Below are 26,376 nucleotides of genomic sequence, written 5' to 3' on the forward strand. Positions count from 1 at the left end.
ATCTGTCAAGCAGCTATTGATAGTTGGCCAGATAGCTACTAGCAGCTGATAGCTCTCAAAACCACAAAAATAGCTTTGACCTAATACCTATGGCAGGCAATAGCTACCTAATAGCTGGTTATAAGCAATATCAAGCAGCTATTAATAACAACTTCAGATGGCTACTTCTAGCTAATAGCTCTCCAAAATTGGCAAAAAGCTATTACCTACTAGCTGTGGAAGACAGTAGTAGCTGTGATCAATAGCTACTTCCAGCTAATATCTCTCCAGCCCTGCAAAATAGCTATCACCCACTAGCTGTGGAAAATAGCTATCATCCACTAGCTATGGAAGCCAATAGCTCACTCATAGCTGATTAAAAGCTCTATCACATAGCTATTAATAATAGGTCAAATAGGTACTACCAACTAATAGGCCATCACCCACTAGCTATGGTAGACGATAGCTACCTAATAGCTGGTCAAAAGCTGTCTGAGAAGCAACTTTAGCCAAGTTTAGGTCTATAATATCTACTTGCAATGTATTAAATAGCTATTTCTTGTTGCTAGCTAGAAATAGTGGCCACATGGTGATCGAGTGTGTATATCTACACACTATCAATAGCTATTGTACAGCTACGAAAGTCAATAGCTACCTCATAGCTGGTCAAAAGCTTCGAGACTAGCAGATATGTAATAGCTAGTACCCAGCTATTAAAGAGCTATTAAATTTTAATAGCTAGGAATACTAGCCACTAGTGAATGAGAAAGTATTTACTCACAAATTAACAGCTATTCTGGAGCTATTTAACAAGAGCTAGGTAGCTATTACCAGCTAGTAGCTCTCTCTAAACCTATGGAAGCCATTGGCAAACTAATAGGCTGGTTTAAAGTTGTATCTAATAGCTTTTTAAAATCTTGTGATAAGCAGCTATTGGTAATTGGATAGTAAGCTGTATTAGTAGCCAATAGCTATTGGTAATTGGATAGTAAGCTGTATTAGTAGCCAATAGCTATCAAATAGCTAACTCATAGTACAACTATTGATTACTAATACAACTTACTACTAATTACAAGCTATTTGACAACTATTTGGCAGCTTACCACTAATTACAAGCTATTGACAACTATTGGTTACTAATATAATTTACTACTAATACATTTATTTGACAACTATTGGTTACTAATAGAGCTTACTACTAATACTTTTGGTTACTAATACATCTTTTCCTTCCTTTGGAGCTTGAGTAACCAGAATTGGGAACATACCTATTGGAGTAACTTTTCCTTCTGCCACGGACGTTGTCTCTGCAACAAACATCTTCTTCACTGAAGCAGGGATCTCTATGCCACATCCTAGTGAATAGGAATCACTTAGCATGGACAAAGTTGCGAAATAAAAATTGTGATAGGGGTGTTGGCATGGTAGCATGCAAACACCCACTAGTATTTTATCCTAAAGTTCCAACCCACGGGCTGTGCACGGCTCGTCAATAAATATAATGCCTCGACGTACATTTGGCATGATTGGAGGTGATGGAGAGAATACAGGTGCTTTGCCCTATTGCAATTGTAAAATTGCATTGCCAACAAAAGCCTATTTTTGAGTCTCGCCAAGAGCACATTCTTTTGTTGCAGCCTCTCCTGTATCGGACAAAAAAATTCAGCAAAATTGTTCAAACACAAAATAAGAGAAACAACAGTATCTTCTTGGTGTTTGCAAATCAACCTGTATGGCTACAACATCGTTGTTTTCAGACGTGCCACCCTCTGCGACACCAAGAACACCGAGAACTTGCAAGTTAGCACTGATCACAACTTGCAACGTCATCACCCTCTCCAACGGCACATTGCCACTAGCCTCAAGCGTGGCTAATTCTTCTCGTGCTTCCCGTAACTGTTTCAAGAAAGTGTTTGCCTTTGATTGAACCTGCATTTCCACTTGTACTTGCTGCATTTCCTTAGAGATCTGCCCTATTTCACTCTCAATCTACCTAACTTTAGCTTGTACATTAGATCGCATGATCTGTGCCAGCTCTACATCTCCACTATTTGACGTATCCACACTTGCCTTCGATGACTGAGCTACCAATACTGACTTGCACACTGTTTTCCCGTCAGTCATGTGCATCATTACTGTGGACATCTTGTTGGAGAGCCCTTGCTTATGTGCCCCCAGTCGAGTAGCTGAGTTCTCAGCCACAACAACCCAATCTACCCGGTATTTGGACTTGTCGAGAGACAAGTCCGCCCTCTGGCAATTTTCAAATGCAAATGTTTTGGCAAACCAGGTAGCGCACTCACCGTTTATAGGTAACTCCTGGTAAACCATCTGATACAGCATCATGAATTTATCGTAAAGCTCTGACCGTATGGTTCGAAGCTTCACCTTCTGCCCTTTGGTTCATAGCACCATGAACATGGACAACCAGTCTTTCTTTGTAACATCTATAAAGTGTGGGTTGTCAACCCCGTTCAGGCTGAGGTTGTAGACTTCATGGAAGTCTTGTCTTGACATGCAAAGTTTTGTGTGCTGGATTCTAGTAAATGGAGGTGGGTTCCACCTGAAATATACACATAAAACCAGTTTTATAATTAAATGACCCATCGAAATAAAATTTTTAATCATCATTTCACCACAAGAAGTAACTAATAATAGATAAAATCTCCTAAGAGGAAGGATTTTTGCACCAATAACAAATCCTAATGTTGAAACAAGACTCTCTGTGTGTAGGTATATGTGTGTGTGTGTTCATATCTATGTCCATGGATATGCATCATGGAACAAAATGAGACTGAAAAAGAAACATACAATGGTCACAATTGGGTGGTGAAGCTATCGGGACATGAAGCACCTTGTAATGGTGACAAAGGAAAAAAGCAAGAAAAACATGTCCAATATAGGGTGGCAAGCTTGAGACTAAGTTACCCAGTTTTAAACATGCAATACTTTCAGCTGTGCATGTGTGTGTGTGTGTGTGTGTGTGGCATAGAAAGAGAGAGAGGGATGGCAGATATTGACCACCCTGCCTCAGAGAGCGAGAGAGAACCTGAGAGACATGTTGCCTTGTTGCTGCGTGCCCTACTGCTGTTGCTTCTTGCTTGAGATGAAGAGAAGCTACATGAATGCGCTCAATGTGCTCAACACCCACGCAAGTACGAGCTTCTGGGACCTCTCTCGCACGTACGAGATTTGGTGTTTTTTTCGAGTACTTTTTGAATCCAAAAAGTTCAAAGGCACTAACAGCTAATGACATAGTTATTAAGTGGCTATTAAAAAAGAGCTTTCAACACATAAAAGTGTACCACCCAGTCATGCTTCCACCCCTCCATGCTTCATGACTAGACCACTACCTTAATGTAACAACTAAGCTTAATTGTTAGAGATTTTAAAAATATTATGATTCATTTTTTCGAAGTCCAAGTATTACACTTTGTATAGTTCATGATGGTGGCCCACACACTTGAAAAAACATGACTATCATATCCATGTGATATGCTTAGAAGATGTGCTTGTTGGCATATGTTAACTAGCACAAAAAGCGCAACACATTAACATGCTTTTACCCTACGTTACTCCAAGAAGATGAAAATCAGAAGGTGTACTACTGTGTAAATATTTTTTTGCTTCCCCATATGAGAGTTTCATGTGTATATACCAACACTTGGATTTTATTTCTTATAGCTCGTATGATGATAAGTTCATTCCTCATCCCCATGGATGAGGTAAAGGAGACTTGAGAAAGAATTCCTTCCTTGGTCAGTACTAGGAGGATTTGAATGCTCCAAACTTCCTCTGCTTCCATTCCAGCTCCTCTAAGGACAAGGCTGAATTCCCTCTTTATGTATTGAAGACACTCTCAAAATATCTAGGAAGCATGGCCATCAGATGGAATGCAGACAAGGTGATGCTGTTAGACAAGCAAGCAACAGTCTCAATATTTGGTGTAGGTCCTGGCATGTATGGCCCGCACAGTCCCTACTTTTTGTCACATTTTGCATATGGTCTAGCTTGTGGAATCACAGACCCATGCCAGTTGCCATAATATGGAAAACATGATCTGTTGAAACAAAAGCAGCCAATCATTCAACTTGTAGAAGAGGCCCCGCAGGTTGAGAAACCTTAGGAGATCCAATTGCTCGACCTCAATGTGCTTGCAACGGATTTTGATGACGAAACGCGTCATTCAAAGAGACCAAGACATGAGGAAGAGGGTCCTTCAGATAAGGGCAAGAGGCCAAGATATTTTGTATTATTTCTTAATGACTAGAAATAAATAGAATCTATTTGTTTTATGGATTGAAGTTAGATTGATTATGTAATAGTGTCTTGCAATGTAATGTTTTTGTTGCAACCATCATTCACACTATGAAAAGTTGAATTGATAGAGTATCAATATCTTGCTGCATTTTTAATTTTGTTGCAACCATCATTCACAATATGAAAAGCTAAAATTACATTGATTCTTCTAGATGCATTAAGTTTGGTGTTTGGATCTTGCTATGGCTGAGAGTTATGGCGGCATAACTTGCAACGATGTTGTCCAAACCCTTCCCACACATTATTTTTGTAGCCGCCAATCCGCATGTTGGCTAACCGTAGATGATAACTCCCATACCTCCTTTCTTCGCTGGTTTTTGGCTAATCTCACCGCATGGCCAATCTGACTTTGTTTAACTTGTTCCTTGCAATATGACCTGTGCATTAGTTTTTGATACGTCCATTGGTGTAGCTCCTCTAAGCTATTTGCTTTGTCCGCACCATCTCCATGTCGAGTGTGACTAAAATAACCAATACGTGCTTGGTAGGGGTTTTTTCCATGCCCTGTGTAGACCAAACACCCAAGCTACTGTATTGCCTTTCAAATCAAGGCATGTGATTATAGATATGTGTTGCACACAAAGCATCCAGACATTAAAAGGATGAGTATTTAAAATTTGAAAGATTATCATGTCACCAAACCAATTACAGTATCATGTAGTGAGTAATATGTTGATTTGTACATGCACTTATGAATGTCTTGTGGAAGGTCTCCACATATTCTTGGAATTGTGTATAGTTGCCATCAGTTCATGAGTTCAATTTGTAGAACTTGAATATTGCATTGAAGGTTTTTCGTACCTTCACTTTGCAAGTCCTTGCTGCACCATTATCTGCATGGTCAACTACTGTTTTTCCACAAATTGTATCATAATGCTTGTCTTTATTGTGCACTTTGGCTTTTGTGTTGTCATCCAATTGTGGGCACTGAAAGGAAAAGTCGGACTTTCACACCACCAATGGACAACTTCTTTGGAACACCCCGGTCATTTTTTGATCTCTTCTCATCATGCTCTATCTTAACATGTCCTCCGTGCAAACCCATTTCTGAGAAGGCCGTCTCTAAGACTGAGATTGCCCTTTGCTTCACATAGAGAGGTCGAGTGGTCCATGCAAATTAGATGTAGAGAAACATTAATTTTTCTATTATTCTACAAAGTACATACATTGTGCATATCTGTACTCTAGATAGCGGGATATCCAAAACAGATGCCTATGCGGAGCTCGTTGCACTCTTCAGGAGTAACATCGGACAACTACACAATGTATGACTATAGTGTGATCATATCATAAAAAATATTGTTATGATTGTCATAGACCATTTCTTCTCCTTTTGGTGATTTGTATGTTGATTCAAAGTCAAAAGGACTTCCTAGCTTTGAAGCACCTCCTCGTTGACCTCCCATCTTGATTTTTGAATAGAGAAGGGTTTGGAAGTAGCTTGTGCGTAGCTTGTGCTTGATGCGAAACTTTTTGACTTGTCTTTGCATAGACCTGAGTAGGAGGAGTTAGAAATAAAAACCCTTTTCTAGTGGAATAGAATTGCAAATGATGCAAAACCCTTTTCTAGTGGAAGAACACTACAAATGATGCTACATACTTGAAAATGGCAGCATATCCCTTATTGGATATACCAGCTTCATCCAAAATTGATTGAATGTCTTGTGTAGAGAGTCAGTTCTCCTATAAAAGGTTGTCAAGCTGTTTAGCAATGATCTTACCATAGCGCTTATCATCCAAGAGGCTAGCTATGTTTTTACGATTCAATATGAGCCCGTAATGGACTGAGGAGGTTGTTGTGTTGTGCTCCACTTCCTTGTCAGGGTAAAGCAAAGATCTGTGCAAGCATGTTAGCAGTAAGAGATGTGAGAGTTTATGAATATAAACTTAAGAAGGATAGATGCACTCACTTGATGGCTTGCACTCATTTCTTGATTCCTCCCAAGCCAACTTTCAAGTCCTCGATGTCTCTTAGTATTCTCTCTCTTTGGTGAAGACTTAACACTGGTTTTTTTTTCTTTGAGTTGTTGTGTAAGCTCCTTGATGGTCTCCTTTCTTCCTTCAAACTGTTTAGCACATTGCACGACTTTCTGGTGTAAGCGGACATTCTTGCTGTATTAAATATCTCTCTCTTGTTGTTGCAGAATGTCATTTTTTTTTGCAGTCAACTGTTTAGCGTAGCCATATAAGCCATGGTGGCCATCTCTAACATAGTTCACTAAGGACATAATATCCTTAAAAGGTGGAGTGGAGTTTGTGATGGGATGTTTTGGATACATTCTGTCGTCCAACCAAAGGTCCACATTTTTCATGCCTTATAAACTTAAGTTCTCCTTTGAAGCTTCAGAAAGCGTCTACTATTTTTTTTTAATTGCAAAGGGGTTCATACTCTCGTGAGAGCTCTATGTGCATGTGATACACATCTCTCTTATTTCTTGTAGAAAATTTTTGTGAAGAAGCTACAAGTGTCGACTGAGACATGACTGATCAAAATTGTGTGCAGAGGGAGGTGGGGGCAATAGAAGAATGGCAATTTGAATATCGCGTGCGACACATGAGAGAACGCAGGAGGGAATGGGAGGGAAGAAGGAGGCAAGGAAATAGAGCTTAGTTTTCAAAAACACAACAGATTGAGATATTCGGCATTGAATTCAGTAGCCACCGCGCACAGTGAAGTGTTATCATGACTAGAATACTCTTTGGGTTTTTTAATAAACGTACCGTGCATGAGTAAGAAATCCAGATTTTAGCAAACATGTATGAAAAAGAGTTAAAATGAATTTTCTATTATCTCTCTCTACGCTGACATGGTATTTCTTACAAGGCCCAAAATTGAGTCCAAACTTTCCTAATGCAGACCGAGTGTTGGATATTTGACCTATCAAAACAAGTCCAAATCCAAAAAGAAATTTATGTGGACATAAAGAGCAACAAGCTGCCCAGAGATCAAGTCTAGATGTGGTTGAACATGGATTACAATCCATGTTCCCCAACCTCATAATTTATTGAAAATTGGCACAGAGTCTGCATATGATCTTGTCTACCCATTGTCAAAATTTGAAGTAAAAATTTGGTTGAGGATCATGGATTATTATCCATGTACCTCTTCATAGTGGAGGTATCTGACTTGATGAGCTTGTAGATATACTTGAGTACATCTCAAATCTCAAGTTTGAGCTTAAAATATCTTTTGAAGATCAATATACAAGCCAAAGTTCCTGTGTCATGGTCTTGAGACTGTTTTGAGTGTTGTTTCAAGTGCAGTTCAGCAAAATTGCTCTAGCTTTTGATACACAACTCCCAATTGAGTTAGGTATAGCTAGGAAGAAAGTGAATACTAGAGCTGAATTATTTTAACTTTTAAAATTCCAAACTTTTAGGGTACTCAAAACCAGTTCTCAAGGACCCAAGAGTAACAAAGTCCTGCCTTTTGAGAGACTTGAACAAGGACAAAAAGAGATAAGTTACACTAAGACAACGTGAGCTTGTCCAAGACTATGTTGAGAATTTTGAGTGAGCCTTATCATGACAAATCATCCACCACCAAAGTTTTCTACTCAACTCAAAGACATGCTAACCGCAAGAAATCTAGCAACACCTTTGAGAGTGAGAATCGATAAAGACCTAAAGGAGAGGCATCCACTAATGAACAAACCAAATGTGAGATTCATTAAAAACACCAAAGCCATGAGAGTTTTGATAGATTATGCTCATGAGGGATTGTATAGATTCACAAACAAGGATACACATACCTTCTACAAGTGTGTAAAACCCATTGCTGGAGAGTTGACAAACCATAAGAACCTCTATGCATTTAGATATACAAATGTCAAAGGAGTGCAAGTTTTGATGGTAGATAAGTATGGACAAAGAGTAAAAACTTGTTGATACAATTGAATTGGAAAGGTATCCTATCTCTACTTACTTTTAGTTAGAAACAATGCCAGTGCACATATCATAGAGGATTCCACCACCAAGGTTTTCTCCAAGACAAGAAGAGACTGAACAAGAGACGTCTTTATAAGAAACCACAAACTGGTTATATTGGTGATTGAACCATAATAAATGATGCCATATCAAGTGACCACATGCTTCAAGACAAAATACAATGGGTCACGTGACCCATATGCTCAAGCTCACATTATCTCATCATTGCCTCCATTCTTGTGCAGGTAGAATTGTACAGAAGGTGGAAAGGGGGAGGGGGAAAACCACTCAGCACACAATCTAGATGCCTCTCTATAGCCCAAGGAATATTTGACACCCCTAACCACACAGAATCACAATCCAGAAAACACACTAGCACAGGCCAGACACCTCTTGCACACAATTCAACTCACACACCTGATACATAAGCAAATGATACCACCATCCCATATTCCTACCCGCTTCACACGCTTCCACAACCCAAATCCTCTCTCTCTCTCTCTCTCTCTCTCTCTCTCTCTCTCTCTCTCTCACACACACACACACACACACACACACACGATCCGAGGGGCACACTGCCAATGCACATCGGCACCACTCACACTGGAGATGAGACAAGACAAGAAGGAATAAGTGGACATAAACGGCACACAAAACAATCTGGCAATGATAGCTATCCCTGCTTCAAAACAATCTCAATACACAATCTTTGAGAGACACACTTTGGACCTGCTGAGCACCCACTCCTCCTCCTTACTGATACATGACCCAAACGGCTTTCAAACCATTAGGTGAAGCCCTCGTTGGCTTCTCTTTGCCTTGGTGTCCTTGTCCCTGACCATCTATAGGTTTCAATCCTCCAATAGCTCTTTCTTATGCACCCGGTGATTGCACCCCTTTTGAACCCGTCCTCAGTGGCTCTCCTTAGCCCTTACATGTGCACCTTTTGGCCCTGACCCACTCTTCAAAAAACGTGCGCCATCCCTGGCTCCCTGTGTTTATGGTGGCCTCTAGTTCTTGCAACTGCCAGCCCTCTTAGCGAGTCACTTGCTTTGATAAGCCTTGGCTCTCTTCAGCTTCAATCGATGATGCCATTGAACCTCTACCTGGCTGCCCCATGTCGTTTTCATCCCCTCAGGTGGCCTCCTACAGTTCTTTAGCGTCCCCTTGCATGCAAGTCTACTGCCTTGAGGTGACGTCCCTTCTCTGACGGACCCTAGCTGCCCTTCAATATGGCCGCCCTCTCTCTCTGCTTCAGGCCTTCTGTCGATTGCCCCCTTTACCTGATGGGCTGCCCACTCTGTCATGCAACCCTCTCCCAGAAATAGAACTCCGACTCTTGGTGTCTTGCTCCTGCCAAGGGCATCTCATGTACTGGCCATGCAAGTGGCCCCACCGTCTCGTGCAAGTCAACCCTCCAGATGGCACAACCTGTGTTTTCTTTTCTTGGCCCCTCATGCTCTCTTCCCATGCTGCATGCACCCCCACCTCTTCCAGACGACGGTAGTCCAGCTCGTTTCTGCCTGCCTGTTAATTTCTTCGACTTGGGCACTGTTCCCACCATGAAGCCATGCCTTCATTTAGCTTTGCTCACCAAAGCATAACCACCCGATACAATGACCAAGAGTAAGATTCAAGGCTCTTATACTAAAAGCATCTCCATGAGAAGAACTTACCAAGAAACACAACGTGATCATTTCTTTGGCTTTGAACTCAATGCAGCATCCGACAAAACGTTATCAACCGCGATGATTAGGCTAGCTCAAGCTTCATCTTGGTACCCCTTCTCTTAATCCAATAATACCTCAAAATGACGAGCCCAAAAAGCCAAGCTGTATAGCACATTGAAGCTATACTTTAGATACATGTAAATATTGTGGTCTATAGAACTCCAAAACCACAACTTGACCAGTAAAAAGCCGCATTTTACGTACACATCACTGTGAGACCTGCTCCAAAATGCATCTGAGTCCTGCCAAAGTCCGATACCATCAACCTGCCTGATGCCATATTCCTGTTGCTTACACTTTCACAGGTCGACACGATTTGGGTGCACCATCATTGCCCACCCCCTCGTTGAGCATTTATGCTCAACCGTAGTCTTATGTAGATAATATATGACTGCATAATAAGAGAACTTAAATAGTATATTCATAGATAGTAGAGAAATAGGTAGAGAGAAAATTTAGCAGGTGTTTAAGCCCCCCGGATCAAATGGAAAGGCATGAACGTCAGCTCCACCAGGATCAAATTGATGGCATTGAAAACAACAACCTGTCTGTAAAACATGTGTGAGCAATATATCCTCCGCACCCACAAACCGATAAACAAGCCACTCTGGTAGCCTTCCATAGCATGGTTCTTCAATAACCTGTATCCATACGCATGCTTGATACCCAAAATGAGCGTATAAATCCACATTTGAAGCAATTGCATCACCTGCAGTCATGATCCCTCCCTTTGCTTGAGGGCTCTCCATAACAGAACCCACATGCACAAAGCTTTGTAAATGGTGGAGAGCTTGGTAGAAATCTACCTGCAATAACACCTTCATCAGGAGCGTAGCACATACCTTGAACACCTTGTCTTTCTACCGCTACTCGCTCTTTAGCCACAAGAGCATGGGCTACTACCCCTTCAACCTGTACTTCACGCGAGAGCGAGCTTGATTGCTCGACCATCAACTCTTGACCATCAGCCTTAGCTACCTGCTCTTCAGACACCTACTTGATCACCACATGCATCATTGGACAAGCAAGACAAAAGTTGATCCCACACTTTATCACCTGCAAGGTTGACAATACCCCCCTCTTTGCATGTGATCCCGCTCTCACAAGCTGCACATATACCTGTCTCCACAACATCAATTGCCGGAGCTGTCTCTCTACGGCTACACACAACCTCTGGTACCCTATAGTGCACCTCGACATTCTGGTCAAGGCAAGGTTGCCCCACCCTCTGCATAGATAAAGCATCGTGGCATACTTCTACTTCACCTTCACTCGAACTTGATGTAGATAGTAGATTGCTTTCATCCACTAGGCCTTCAATGTCTTGCAACTCTGCATGGTAGGCGACATCAAGCATGGCTTTCCAATCTTCGTCATAAGCCGCAAAATCCTCCACAAAACTGAAGCTTGAATCACTCCAAGCATCTTCGTCATCACATTCATATCCGCTACTAGTGGAGCCTGTGAAAGCTTCATCATAGGAGACTTCTTTATCAAGAATTGGCTTCGTGCATACCTCTTGGTCCAATCTTCCATCCGATTGAGTCTTTGTTACTTCATCTTGAAATCTCGGACAAAACAGGCTCAAACCCTCGACCATGATTGCCTATTGGCAACCTCCAAATTGTTGAGCTAGGCCTTTGCTTCGCCCTGTATCACCTGTGACAAACCTCTAAGCTTTGCTTCATTGGTCAGCATTTGTAGGCATCATATACAACTCTAGATCGCATATCCAATCTTTTGCATCTTCCTCGCCAGTGAAAACTGGCGGTCCGCAATCTTCAATCATCTTCAAGCTGTAGGACTTCATTGAGGAGCAATCAGTAGGTCCTCAGTGGGGGCACCATTGATGGAAAGGGGGAAGGGGAAAAAACAATCTAGTAGCCTCTCTATAGCCCAGGGAACATCCGACGCCCCTAACCACACAGAATCACAATCCAGACAACACACTAGCACACGCCAGACACCTCTAGCACACAATTCAGCTCACACACCTGATACATAAGCAATTGATACCACCATCCCAGATTCCTACCCGCTTCACACGCTTCCACAACCCAATTTCTCTCTCTCTCTCTCTCTCTCTCTCTCTCTCTCTCTCTCACACACACACACACACACACACACACACACACACGATCCGAGGGGCACACTGCCAATGCACACCGGCACCACTCACAATGGAGATGAGAAAAGACGAGAAGGACTAAGTGGACATTAATGACACAAAAAACAATTTGGCAATGATAGTTATCCCTGCTTCAAAACAATCTCAATACACAATCTTTGAGAGACACAGTACTTTCGAACTTGCTGAGCACCCACTGCTCCTCCTTAATGATACATGACTCAAACGGCTTTCAAAACATGAGGTGAAGCCCTCGTAGGCTCTCTTTGCCTTGGTGTCCTTGTCCATGACCATCTGCAAGTCTCGATCCTTCAATAGCTCTTCTTATGCAACCCATGATTGCACCCCTTTCAAACCCATCCTTGCTGGCTCTCCTAGCCTTACAAGCACACCTTTTGGCCTTGACGACCTGCAGCCCACTCTTCAAAAATCACACGCCATCCTTAGCTCCCTGTGCTTATGGCGGCCTCCAGTTCTTGCAGTTGCCAGCCCTCTTAGCAACTCACCTGCTTTGATAAGCCTTGGCCAACCCACCAAGCTCTGCAGTGCCCAAGTGGCTCTCTTCAGCTTCTGTTGTTGATGCCATTCAACCTCTGCCCGGCTGCCCCATGTCGTTTTCAGACCCCAAGTGGCCTCCTAGAGCCCTTTGGCGGCCCCTTGCATGCAAGTCTATTGCCCTGAGGTGATGTCCCTTCGCTGACGGACCCTAGCTGCCCTTCAATCTGGCCACCCTCTCTCTCTCTCTGCTTCAAGCCTTCTATTGATGGCCCCCTTTACCTGATGGGCTACCCACTCTGTCATGCAACCCTCTCCCCGGAATATAACTCCGACTCTCGGTGTCTTGCTCCTACCAAGGGCATCCCTGCATGTACTGGCCATGCAAGTGGCCCCACCTTCTCCTGCAAGTCGAACCTCCAGATGGCACAACCTGCCTTTTCTTTTCTTGGCCCCTCATGCTCTCTTCCCATGCTGCATGCACCGCCACTTCTTCCAGGCGACGGTAGTCCAGATCGTTTCTGCCTGTTCACCACCCTTCAAAAGTTTACGTTTTTTAAGATTTTTTTGACTTGGGAACTGTTCGCACCATGAAGCCATGCCTTCGTTTAGCTTTTCTCACCAAAGCATAACCACCCGATACAATGACCAAGAGTAAGCTTCAAGTCTCTTATACTGAAAGCATCTCCATGAGAAGAACTCGCCAAGAACTGGCCAAGAAACACAATGTGATCATTTCTTCGGCTTTGAACTCAATGCGGCATTCAACATAATGTTATCGACCACAATGATTAGCCCAGCTCACGCTTCATCTTGGTAGCCCTTCTCTCGATCCAATAAGACCTCAAAATGACGAGACCGAAAAGCCAAGCTGTATAGCACATCAAAGCTATACTTTAGACACCTTTAAATATTCTGATCCGTAGAGCTCCAAAACCACTTGACCAGTAAAAAGCCGAATTTGGCGTACACATCACTGTGAGACCTGCTCCAAAATGCATCTGAGTTTTGCCAAAGTCCGATACCATCAACCTGCCTGATGCCATATTCCTGCTCTACTGACACTTTCACAGGTCGACATGGTTTGGGTGCACCATCCTTGCCCACCCCCTCATTGAGCATTTATGCTGAACCGTAGTCTTATGTAGATAATACTGATAGCATAATAAGAGAATTGAAATAGCATATTTATAGATAGTAGAGAAATAGGTAGAGATAAACTTTAGCAGGTTTTTAAGCGCCCCGGATCAAATAAAAAGGCATGAACGTCAGCTCCACCAGGATGAAATTGATGGCATTGAGAATAGCCACCTGTTTGTAAAACATGTGTGAGCAATATATCCTCGGCACCCACAAACCTATAAACAAGCCACTCTGGTAGCCTCCCATAGCATGGTTCTTCAATAACATGTATCCATACGCATGTTTGATATCCAAAATGAGCGTATACATCCACATTTGAAGCAATTCCATCACCTGCAATCATTCCTCCCTTTGCTAGAGGGCTCTCCATAACAGAACCCACATGCACAAAGCTTTGCAAGCGGTGCAGAGATTCGTAGAAATCTACTTGCAATAACACCTTCATCATGAGTGCAGCACATACCTTGAACACCTTGTTTTTTGCCCCTACTCGCTCTTGATCCACAAGAGCATGGGCTGCTACCCCTTCAACCTATACTTCACGCGAGATCGAGCTAGATTGCTCGACCATCAAATCTTGACCATGAGCCTTAGCTACCTGCTCTTCATGTTAGGAAATATGACGTAGCTAAATAGGTGTTTGAGTAGATTACTTAATGGAGAGAGATAGATTTCACACACAAGAGATTATAGAGTAGAGAGAAAGAGAGTACACATGATATACGTGGTTCACCCAATGTGGACTACGTCACGGGAAGGCAGCCACTCAATGGCTTTAGTACTTCAAAACAAGAAGTAGTTTACAAAGGGATTATACCCTTAATAGAGCTCCCACCTTCCTTCACTCTCACCACCTCACACCCACCTTGTTGCATCAATTTCACACTATGAAATGTGTGTAGAAATGGCCTCCTTTTATAGGCCAAAAGGGCTGCCCTCTCTCATGAGAGGCAGCCATGTGTAGCCGCCCTTGTGTAGATAAGTCCAAATCGGATCCTCCAATCCGCCCTTGAGTAGACAAGTCCGCTTTTGAACTTGGCCACCGGCCATTGACTTCCGACCACTGGCCACCTGCCATTGACTATCGGCCACCGACCAACCGGCCAACCGATCGGTCATTTTCCGACCACTTTCCGGCCGCCGTTCAACCATAATATTCACGCGAAAAGAAATATTCCGACCGTGAAAATTTTGGTTTCTCCTTCACGTACGATGGCTTCTCCTCATAATAGGGGCTTATAAATGTGTGTTTTTACCGCAGAAATTACAAGGGGTAAATCAGGCTCCATACATAAAACTTCAAACGCCTGCTCGATCACCACATCATTGGACAAGCAAGACAAAAATTGATCCCATACTTTATCACCTGCAAGGTTGACATTACCCTCCTCTTTGCATGTGATCCCGCTCTCACAAGTTGCACATATACCTATCTCCACAACATAAATTGCCAAAGCTGTCTCTCTACGGCTACACACCAGCTCTGGAACCCTATAGTGCACCTTGACATGCTGGTCAAGGCAAGGTTGCCCCACCCCCTGCACAGTTAAAGAATCTTGGCATATCTCTACTTCACCTTTACTCGAACTTGATTAGTAGATCGCTTTCATCCACTAGGTCTTCAATGTCTTGCACCTCTGCATGGTAGGCGACATTAAGCATGGTTTTCCAATCTTCCTCATAAGCCGCAAATCCTCCACAAAACTGGAGCTTGAATCACTCGAAGCATCTTCGTCATCACATTCATATCCACTACTAGTGGAGCCTATTAAAGCTTCATCATAGGAGACTTCTTTATCAAGAATTGACTTTGTGCATACCTCTTCGTCGAATCTTCCATCCGATTGAGTCTTTGATACTTGCGTCTTGAAATCTCGAACAAAACAGGCTCAAACCCTCGACCATGACTGCCTATTGGCAACCTCCAAATTGTTGAGCCAGGCCTTTGCTTTGCCCTGGATCACCTGTGACAAACCTCTAAGCTTTGCATCATTGGTCAGCGCCTGTAGTGACATCATATACAACTCTAGATCGCATATCCAATCTTCTGCATCTTCCTCGCCAATGAAAATTGGTGGTCTGCAATCTTCAATCATCTTCAAGCTGTAGGACTTCATTGAGGAGGAATCGGCAAGTCCTTAGTGGGGGCACCACTGATGGAAAGGGGGAAGGAGGAAAAACACCCAACACACAATCTAGTTGCCTCTCTATAGAGAAGGGAATATCCGACACCCCTAACCACACAGAATCACAATCTAGACAACACACTAACACATGCCAGACACCTCTTGCACACAATTCAACTCACATATCTGATACATAAGCAATTGATACCACCATCCCAGATTCCTCCCCGCTTCACACGCTTCCAGAACCCAACTCCTCTCTCTTTTCTCTCTCTCTCTCTCTCTCTCTCCCTCTCCCTCTCCCTCTCCCTCTCTCCCTCTCCCTCTCTCTCTCTCTCTCTCTCTCTCACACACACACACACACACACACACATACACGATGGGGGGCACACTGCCAACGCACACCGGCACCACTCACACTGGAGAAAACACAAGAGGAGAAGGACTAAGTGGACATTAACGACACAATAAACAATTTGGCAATGATAGCTATCCCCGCTTCTAAACAATCTCAATACACAATCTTTGAGAGAGACACTTTCGGACCTGCTGAGCACCCTATGCTCCTCCGTAATGATACATGACCCAAACAGCTTTCAAAACATGAGGTGAGGCCCTTGTAGGCTTCTCTTTGCCTTGGTGTCCTTGTCCATGACCATCTGCAAGCCTCGATCCTCCAATAGCTCTTCTTATGCACCCCGTGATTGCACCCCTTTCGAACCCGTCCTTGGTGGCTCTCCTTAGCCCTTACAAGTGCACCTTTTGGCCCTGACGACCTGCAACCCACTCTTCAAAAATCACGCGCCATCCTTAGCTCCCTATGCTTATGGCGGCCTCGAGTTCTTGCAGCTGCCAGCCCTCTTAGCGACTCACCTGCTTTGATAAGCCTTGGACAACCCACCAAGCTCTGGAGCGCCCCGCGCCCAAGTGGCTCTCTTCAGCTTCTATTGATGACGCCATTCAACCTCTGCCCGGCTGCTCCATGGCGTTTTCAGCCCCCCTAGTGGCCTCCTACAGCCTTTTGGCGGCCCCTTGCATGCAAGTCTAATGCCCTGAGGTGAAGTTCCTTCTCTGATGGACCCTAGCTGCCCTTCAATATGGCCGCCCTCTCTCTCTGCTTCAGGCCTTCTGTTGATGGCCCCCTTTACCTGATGGGCTGCCCACTCTGTCATGCAACCCTCTCCCCGGAATATAACTCCGACTCTCGGTGTCTTGCTCCTGCCAAGGGCATCCCATGTACTAGCCATGCAAGTGGTCCCACCTTCTTCTTTTCTTGGCCCCTCATGCTCTCTTCCCACGCTGAATGCACCGCCACCTCTACCAGACAACGGTAGTCCAGCTCGTTTCTTCCTGCCTGTTCACAACCCTTCAAAAGTTTACTTTTTTTTAAAATTTCTTTGACTTGGGCACTGTTCCCAGCATGAATCCATGTTTTCGTTTAGCTTTGCTCATCAAAGCATAACCACCCAATACAATGACCAAGAGTAAGCTTCAAGGCTCTTATACTAAAAGCATCTCCATGTGAATGACTTGCCAAGAACTCGCCAGGAAACACAATGCAATCATTTCTTCGGCTTTGAACTCAATGCGGCATCCGACATAATGTTATCGACCACAATGATTAGCCCAGCTCAAGCTTCATCTTGGTACCCCTTCTCTCGATCCAATAATACCTCAAAATGACGAGCACAAAAAGCCAAGCCGTATAGCACATCGAAGCTATACTTTAGACACCTGTTAATATTCCTACCATAGAGCTCCAAAACCACAACTTGACCAGTACAAAAGCCCGGGGGATTCACTGTATAGACAAAACACGACGCCACCTGCGAGCGGACAACTTTGATAAAACCCCTATATACGACTCATATTAGGAAATATGACCCCTCTTTCTACGCTTATACAACAACCAATGAAGAAAACTATCATACCTCTATCTTACATATAAAATTTAGGTCTCACATGATCTAACCGAGTAAAAATAGTCAAAGAGTATGTAGCATAGTGACTGGCAACGTACTAAGGAACCACTTATGCTGATAACTAGATGTACCCTTAATATGTCTTAGTTTGACTTTCAAACTATATTCCCGATCAGCATGCACTCCGGCTACTTGTCCAATCCAAAGCGGGTGTAAATCAACCCTTGACATGCTCCAAATCAGCCCTTATCTATGATCGTCTTGATGCCAAATTTGACATGTGACCTGATAAAAAACTTTCCCACAGATCATCAGAGTTCTAGTGCACACTCGTGACCAATCGTTACAAGTTATCAACCCAGGTAAGGCCCCCCCCTCCCCCCATAAATATGATACCCCCCTCCCTTATTTTTTAGCTTGGGAGATAAACTATCGGGGGCCTGACCCTAACTTATACGCTTATAACTTGTAAAAAAACCCCCTCCCCTGCACTTACGTGGTGCAGTAAGTTTTCCATGGTGAATCCCCCGGGTAAAAAAGTGGCATTTGGTGTACACATCACTGTGAGAACTGCTCCAAAATGCATCTCAGTCCTGCCAAAGTCCGATATCATCAACTTGCCTGATGCTATATTCTTGCTGCTGACACTTTCACAGGTCGACACGATTTGGGTGCACCAACAGTTTTAGGACATGCATACTACCGTGCACATCTCTCTTAGATGCTTTGAGAGTATGAAACCTTTATTTGTTTAAAAATTGAAGAACCATAATACATGTTGTTTTACGAATATCACATGTAGGCTGTGTACATCAAAGAGGCATTCAATCAAATGTGGCAAGGCAGATATGGAGTACATGGAGGCTCTTGCTGATGTAGATGTGAGGTTTGTAATCCTGCAGCAGTCAGTGCCATTATATGTGTGGCTGCAAATTACACATTTGAGACTCTCGCAACACTATAGGAGTCCTTATTGTGTCCCAAACCAAAAAATTCCATGTTTCATTTACAAAACTTGCTTGATGGGAGAATGCAATCAGTGCGGTCCTAGACTACATAGCTGTTGTCCTCTCAAGGAACATAGCAGCAACAACTTCATGGTGGTTGCAAAGGTTTTTGTTGGTGTGGAGATGCACAAACTAGACACAGAAAAGGAAAGATCTTGTTATTTAGTAGAATAGGTGCTCCACATTCATGTTTTTCATGAAAGAGAATCTGACCACGTTCATCAAACATAACTACCTATATAGATGGCACGCTGACCAATTCAGAGTGTGTTTACAAAATTTTCCAATTGATGTTGTTGTCTTTGTGGTGGACTTTGCTGACAATTATAGTTTTAAAAATCAAAATGAGATCCAATCCATCCATTGGTATTCTAGTGAGGTGAGCATTTTGGTCCACATCTAGTATATGCGTTTAAGAATGGGAGACATCTGTTTGTGCAACACTGCTTTCTACTGCATGACCCATGGTTGAAGGACCACGATTTTTGTTTGGAGTGACACTAGGTATGGTCAGATGGTGCAACATCACAATTCAAAGCACGATGGCCTTTCAACATTGTTGCTAGTTTTTCTCAGCTTAGTGGGTTCAAAATGATGTATAACTATTTTGGGTCAAGTCATGGAAAAGATGATCGAACATGATGGCACTGGAGCAGTCATAAAGAGGGCATTGACCCATGAGTAGTTGAAGGTGGATGGACGCCCCTTGCATAATGCAACTACTATGGTAAATTACCTCACCATGATGAAAACTAGTAAATATTGTTGTTTATCTAGGAATAAAGTTGATAGATGTGCCAATAGAATTACAATTGGATTGCATGCTAGTGAGTGGATCACATTCCTTGCATTGTGTGAATGGTTTCTCTTCTACAGATACAACTACACTAAAGTGTAGAAACTTGTCTTGCTTCTGTCAAGCTTGTGTGCATGGTCAATGGAGAATATGTGCAAAAAAGTGCAATTAGAAGCATAATGGTATTTGAAGATCCTACCAACAGAGGCTAACACAGATGAAGATGTTGTTTCAAGAAACAAGGATAAATATGCACCCATGTCCACTGGCCATCATGATGCCTTGTATGTTGGAGATAACTTTGAAATCAATGATGAGGAAGAAGACTCTAATTTTCATATACTGAGGTGTTGTGTGGAGAAGATTCTATCCACCACAACTCAGAAGGATGCATGGCACAATTGGATCAAGACAAACTCATACTATGTTGAGGGGCAATTTTATGAGATAAAGTTAAGGGACGCTTCGACGGATACGTGTTATTAGATGATAGACCTCCTGATTCCATGTACTCACACCTGATTAGATTCCTTAAGTTCCCCTTTTATCCTGAGAAAGATGACCCTAGTGTTTACACCTTGACAGATACTATGTATGAGCAAATCTACAATAGCATACCTTCTGATACCATGCCTTATTAGAACACATTATACTCTTGAGGTATAGATGGATACCCCTTTGTTACATATTTTCCTCACAAAAGATTATGTTTCTGACCCAATAGATGAAGCTTGTTAATTCATCTAAGTACTTATAGCCACTCACAACCTATGTTAAACACTTTCGGATGGCTGACCGTTCCAACAGTGGTTCGGACAAAAACTGGCATACACTTGCAAGTGTTTTGAACTACTTGAAAGTGGTTCATAAAATTTTGAATTGGTCCTTAAAACCTTATAGAAGTGGTTTCCAGAACACTCTTATACACATAATTCTAATCTCAAAGACCACTTGCAATTGGTTCTCGACCACTTGCAAGTGGTCCCCATTTTACATGTGGTTGCCAGAACACTCTTAAACAAATAATTATAATCTCATACACCACTTGCTAATGCTTTTTCAGCTACTTGTGAATGGTTCTCAACCACTTGCAAGTGATTCTCAACCACTTGCAAGAGATTCTCAACCACTTGCAAGAGATTCTCAACCACTAGCAAGTGATCCCCAGTTCACATGTGGTTGATTGAACACTCTTATCCAGATAGTTTTGATCTCATACACAATTTGCAAAGGGTTTCTCAACCACTTGCAAATGATTTTCAACCTTTTGAAAGTTATTTTCAACCATTTTCAAGTGGCTCTCAACCACTTGCAAGTGGTCCATAGTTTACATGTGGTTTATTCAACACTCTTATTGAGATAGTTCTAGTCGCATACACCACTTGCAAAAGCTTTAATAACCACTTGTGAATGGTTCTCAACCACTTGCAAGTCATTCTCAACCACTTGAAAGAGATTCTCAACCACTTGCAAGTGGTCCCCAATTTACAAGTGGTTGATTGAACACTCTTATCCAAATAGTCCTAATCTCATACACCACTTGCAAAAGAATTCTCAACCACTTGTAAATGGTTCTCAACCACTTGCAGGTGGTCTCTAGTTTATAATTGGTACAACTTACACTTGTTTCGACTTACACGTCGTTTTAAATCACCTACAAAAGCCCAAGACAAACAGTTAAAACAATCTAAAACCAGCTTATTATTAGACAACCTATAAGGCACAAGGAAAAAGTTGATTGAGTAGCAAGTTGGGTTTTGCATTACAAATTAGCATATATTTTTGCAATACAATGTCAAATTCATTTACATTTTGAAATGTCAAATCCATTTACATTTTGCAATGTCAAATTCTCCATGATGAGTTACACTATCAAACCCATTATGTGTATTTGCATACATAGTCTTAGGTATCTAGCTCTCAAACCTCATGATGTAGGCAAATCTTCCATTGATCCTCTATTTAGTCCTCTAGAGAAGGCAAGATAATAGGAGTCTTTGTCATTCATGAAGTACTTGTAATATTTGTCATCTAGCAGGAGGGTGTTATCCTTGTTGAATTGTGGAAACTCTTTCCAAAAAGTGCTCAAGTCTAAAAAGAGCATTTGTGAGACTGCTGCTTGACAAGCCATGAGATTTTACTACACGCCTCTCTTGGAATCCACCCACTCAAGCACCTACAGGATTGAGGCAAGCAAAATTCTAATCTTTGTTCCAGTTCTCTCCTGTTGTTGTATGTGTTCTAGACGTACACTTTAGCAATCTCGCTAGCTCCAAGAACAAACCATTCAGCAAAGTGGTGCACATAGTGCTTCACAGAGCTGTCTTGCTTCACAATTCCAAAGTGCACCATGTTGACAACATGCGGGATTTGTTCCTCTTTTATTTTATGAGTGAAAAGAAGCATATCATTCAGATTCATGACCAAGGTAGGACTATTTTCCTCAATGAGGTGAGGGACACAAAACTGAACTACCCGGGGTAGCCTGCATTCAAAATGCCTGAGGGATCTTCACTATATTGTCGATGCCCAACATTATAAAAAATGACTTGTACTTTTACTACAGTGCCCAAAAAACCACCCAATAAATTGAAGTGGAGATTGACACATGAGATAAAAAATATATCTTTTATACAAAAAAGGTAAATAGCACAGGAAACTTAAAGTTTTCGATGTGCACGGGTTTTGGGTGGGTCGTGGTTAGTACTTTTGTTTGGATCTAGAGGGTGAAATCCCTCCTCCAGCTATCATCCACAATGGTAACCTAGCCATGGTTGTCCTTAATCACTATTGGTTTAGCCTTGGGGTCCTTCACGCTATCTGCAGTTTTCGATTATGGGATCACAACAAGATCTAGGGTAAAACAATAGAAAGTTGATCCAACAAGATGAAACTTTACATCAATGTTCTTTTCCACCTTCTTGATGTGGGTTAAGAGTTTGCTGGAGCCTTTCCATGGTTATCCTCATCCACTATTGTTGCAACATCCATTTTGCAAGGAGGATTGTCATCCACGGCTATGTTCTTGAGCAACTGAAAACCAGCGGATAGTTTTGTGTTGTTTTCGTCAATGTAAGCAAAGAAGAAATTTTCTCCGCATTCGTTTCTATGAAGGAATGATCATGTTAGACTCTTGACGGACTAATCTCTTAGCAAGTGAGGCAACTCAAAACTTGTTTGAAGAGTGAGGAAACCACTCTTGTATTTTAAAGATAGCAATAACAATGTACAAAAACGGAAAATGGCTCAAAATGCTTAGCAAGTGGTTAAACCTACCAAAAGTGGTTAACATAATTGAAACCAATACCTACACATTGTTACAACAAAATTTTAGGTTTGTTAAAGCACCAAAGAGGAACTTATGAATTAGCACTTGGCAAAATTCAAGTCAGTTCAAAGTGATGAAGGTGGTGGAAGACATTCAGTTAACTTCATCTTTTGAGGTTTGTAGCACCTTTAAGAAGTGGTTTTGCATTATTGAAGTGGCTTTTAACCACTTCCAAGCAATTTTAACCACCTCATAGTGGTTGGAACCACGTTTAGGCTTTTGAAAGCACTTGGAAGTGTTAAGAAGGACCTTAAAGAACCTGAAAATTCCAGCCACACTAAAAAGTGGTTAAGGTGGTCATCAGATTGCCTGAACGTGTTAATAATCTGTATAAGCACTTGACAAATTTCCAACCACATAAAGAGCATGGAAAGCAGTCATCAAACTACACGGAAGCGATTAGAACCTATATAAGAACTTGGTAAACTTCCAACCACGTGAAGATGGTTGAAAGCGGTCATCAAACTACTTGAAAATGGTGAGAACCTTTATAAGGACTTGGCAAAATTCCAAGTTCCACTTGAAGGTGGTTGAAAGAGGTCATCAAACTACTTGAAAGTGGTAGCTAGAAGGAGCTAAAAGCACTTGGAAAATTTCCAACCACCTGAAGAGGGTTGAAAGCAGTCATCAAACTACTTGAAAGTGGTGAGAACCTATATAAGCACTTGGCAAATTTCCAACCACCTAAAGATGGTTGAAAGCGGTCATCAAATTACTTGAAAATGGTGAGAACCTATATAAGCACTTTGTAAAATTCCAAGTTCGACTTGGGGTGGTTGAAAGTGGTCACCAAACTACTCAACAGTGGTAGCTAGAAGGAGCTATAAGCACATGGCTAATTTTCATCCACTTGAAACAGCACCCTCGTTTTACTTTAAAGTGATTCCAACACCACCAAAACACTTTGAGGTGGTATTTGAAGTCAATAAAACCAATATCAAGTGGTTGGGACAATACAGTGGTCAAGATCACCTAAGAGTGATTCAAACCATTTGTAGGATTTTGAAGGAACTTCAAAGTGTTTGGGAGTACCTTCAGAAGATTTTAAAATACAAACCCCATAAAGGGATTAACAACTGTCAAAAAATTACTTGAAAGTGGTTTTAAAGTGTAGTTTACAGGCTTCTAGCAGCTTATACAAACAATAGCCTCATAAAGTGGTTGAAATCACTTATCCTTTTGCTTCAAAGTGGATTTGGAGTGGTGGTTGACAACTTTACCTAATGTCTATCCTTATTTTGTAGGGAAACAAAGTTTTATTGCATGATTCACAATATTTGAGGTTGGTCTAGCAAATGTAATGGATGTTGAACAGTAGCCTTTTTGCCAACACTACTTTGACATATGTCTTTCTTGTTTGGAGAGACTCGAGTCTCTACTATCCAAAAACCAAACACAAGATCCTTAATGTCCTCTATGATGCATGTAGAATGATGAGCCTACCGTTGACATGCTATAGCTAGAAGAGGATTGTTCTCATTCTCAAAGTTTAGTCGTGCATTTACAAAAATGATGCTTCTTCTATGTATACCCGATGTCATGCAGCTCCGCTGCCATGATGAGAAAAAGCGCAAAGAAATGCAAGATAAGCTTCTTTGAAGCCTACACAACTAATGGTCAGCGATCAGGACTTGTTAACAAGCCAAGCCTAATGATTAATGTATGCTAGATGCGGCTTAAAAGGGCCAGCATATGCCTTAATGATGCCAAAAATGAGTATGCTTGAAGTGAGCATAGATGGAAGATTATGACCTAGAATTGCAGTGCTTGAAGTGCTCTACTGGCCTGTCTTTACGGCTCGTCGATTGGAGCCACGGTGAAGAAGTTATTGCAGTTTGAAGTTTAAGTCGATTGCAGAACCGTACCGGATTGGGCAACTGCAGCTGAGGTGACAAAAATGGAATGAATGCACGGGCCTAAAGTGCTCACTTTGTAGAGCGTGTCGGTCTTTTCAGATCAGCAATCGGAGTTCCGGTTGCCAAGTTATTGGCTGTTAAAGATTCACCGGGGGCCAATCCGTGTCAGTCTGGTCGGCTCGAACGGGGTGCCATCTGGGAAATTTTGACTCTCTATCGGATTTTGAAATACAACAGAGTAAGTGCTCGATGAAAATCTTATCTGAATGTTATCTCCTGTAGTGCATTGATAGCAGGGTACATTGCCAGCAGCAGTACTATGATAGTCTACATGTAAGTCAAATGTGGTGTACAACAGAGTAAGTGCTCGATGAAAATCTTATCTGAATGTTATCTCCTGTAGTGCATTGATAGCAGGGTACATTGCCAGCAGCAGTACTATGATAGTCTACATGTAAGTCAAATGTGGTGTACATCTCATAAAGTACAAAAAGTGCTTGAAGAGATTCGTGTTTGGAATGTCATCTCTTGGATGCGGGATAACTCCTATAAGGCAGGACCATGAAGCTGGATATTTGGAGCAGATGCAAAGAGAGGAAAACTCTCTGAATGCAATCACTTATACTTGCACATTGAAGGCGTATGGCATTGTCGGAAAAGTGATGCGGGCATCGAAATTCATGAGGATATTGTTAGTCAAGGACTGTTGGTGGAATATGTGTTGATTTGGCCGCTATGCATGTCAAAAATGGTGCCCTTGTAGATTTGCTAGGCCACCCAAAGGCAACCAAGTGGCAAGGCTGCCCATAAGCCTAAGTAAAATGGCCGCCCAACTCTTTAAGGGCTTAAGTGGGGAATGAAGAGGGAGATAAAAAAAATAAGGGGAGATGGCGGGGACGGCAGGAAGCGAGCAGCGCAGGGCGGAGAAAGGAGATTGCGCTCGGCTGTAAAGAGCTCGGTTGAGGACGGCCAGGAAGGAGAAAATGTATAGCTCACTAGCGCGCTCGATTTTGGTGCAATTATTGCCCGATTTGGTGATGCTAGAACTTTGACCCTGTCATGTCATCGAACTCTTTCCCACGCCACGTCAGTCACGGCGCCGTGACTGCGTGGTGGGGAAAAACTTGGGGAGATATTATAGGAGGGCATCAAAAAAGGAAAAAAGGTTGCAGATTCGAAGGGCAGCATGAGCAATAGAGGAAGAAGTGGGAGAGCTAGGTCGAAGGAGCAAGGAGGGAAAGCTTGGACGGGAGCATGAAGGTAGAGAAGGAGAGAGAAACGGAAACATCTCTTTCTCGGCTTAAGCAAGAAGGAAGCCTCTCTCTCTCCATCATATACTCGAGAAGAATTCTTACTCTCTCTCTCTAGCTCTCTTTCTCTCTCTCGGCCCTTGAGAAGAAAAGGGAGATGGAGAAGAGCAACGAATCAAGGAGGGCATAAGGATTGAAGGGAGGAGGGCACGCTAACGAGAGGAAGGGATGCCTTTTGCATGAGATGAGATAGCAAGCAAAAAGGAGATCGACGAAGGGAAGGGGGGCTCTCTCTCGCTCTCGTCCTCGGGGCAAGTAAAGAGTTTTCTCTCCCTCTCGAGATTGAACGAAGCAATGAAAGCAAAAGAG

The 26,376-nt window shown here is 42.5% G+C and overlaps 2 protein-coding genes and 1 pseudogene across 2 annotated transcripts; all 3 read right to left on the reverse strand.

Moving 5' to 3' along the window:
• Nucleotides 1-10,793: 10,793 nt before the first annotated feature.
• LOC147439150 (uncharacterized) lies at nt 10,794-11,556 on the reverse strand. The gene has a single exon (XM_086485054.1). The coding sequence runs from the start codon at nt 11,554-11,556 to the stop codon at nt 10,942-10,944; it is 615 nt and encodes a 204-aa protein (XP_086341180.1). The 3' UTR covers nt 10,794-10,941.
• Nucleotides 11,557-13,793: 2,237 nt separating this feature from the next.
• LOC147439151 (uncharacterized) lies at nt 13,794-14,254 on the reverse strand. Its single transcript, XM_086485055.1, has one exon. It carries the CDS (start codon nt 14,168-14,170, stop codon nt 13,802-13,804), a length of 369 nt encoding a protein of 122 aa, XP_086341181.1. The 5' UTR covers nt 14,171-14,254; the 3' UTR covers nt 13,794-13,801.
• On the reverse strand, nt 14,167-21,474 carry LOC147439152 (uncharacterized; annotated as a pseudogene).
• Between the last annotated feature and the right edge of the window lie 4,902 nt (nt 21,475-26,376).

Source organism: Adiantum capillus-veneris, chromosome 16 (genome assembly GCF_014529385.1).
Source record: "Adiantum capillus-veneris isolate H3 chromosome 16, ASM1452938v2, whole genome shotgun sequence".
NCBI lineage: Eukaryota > Viridiplantae > Streptophyta > Polypodiopsida > Polypodiales > Pteridaceae > Adiantum > Adiantum capillus-veneris.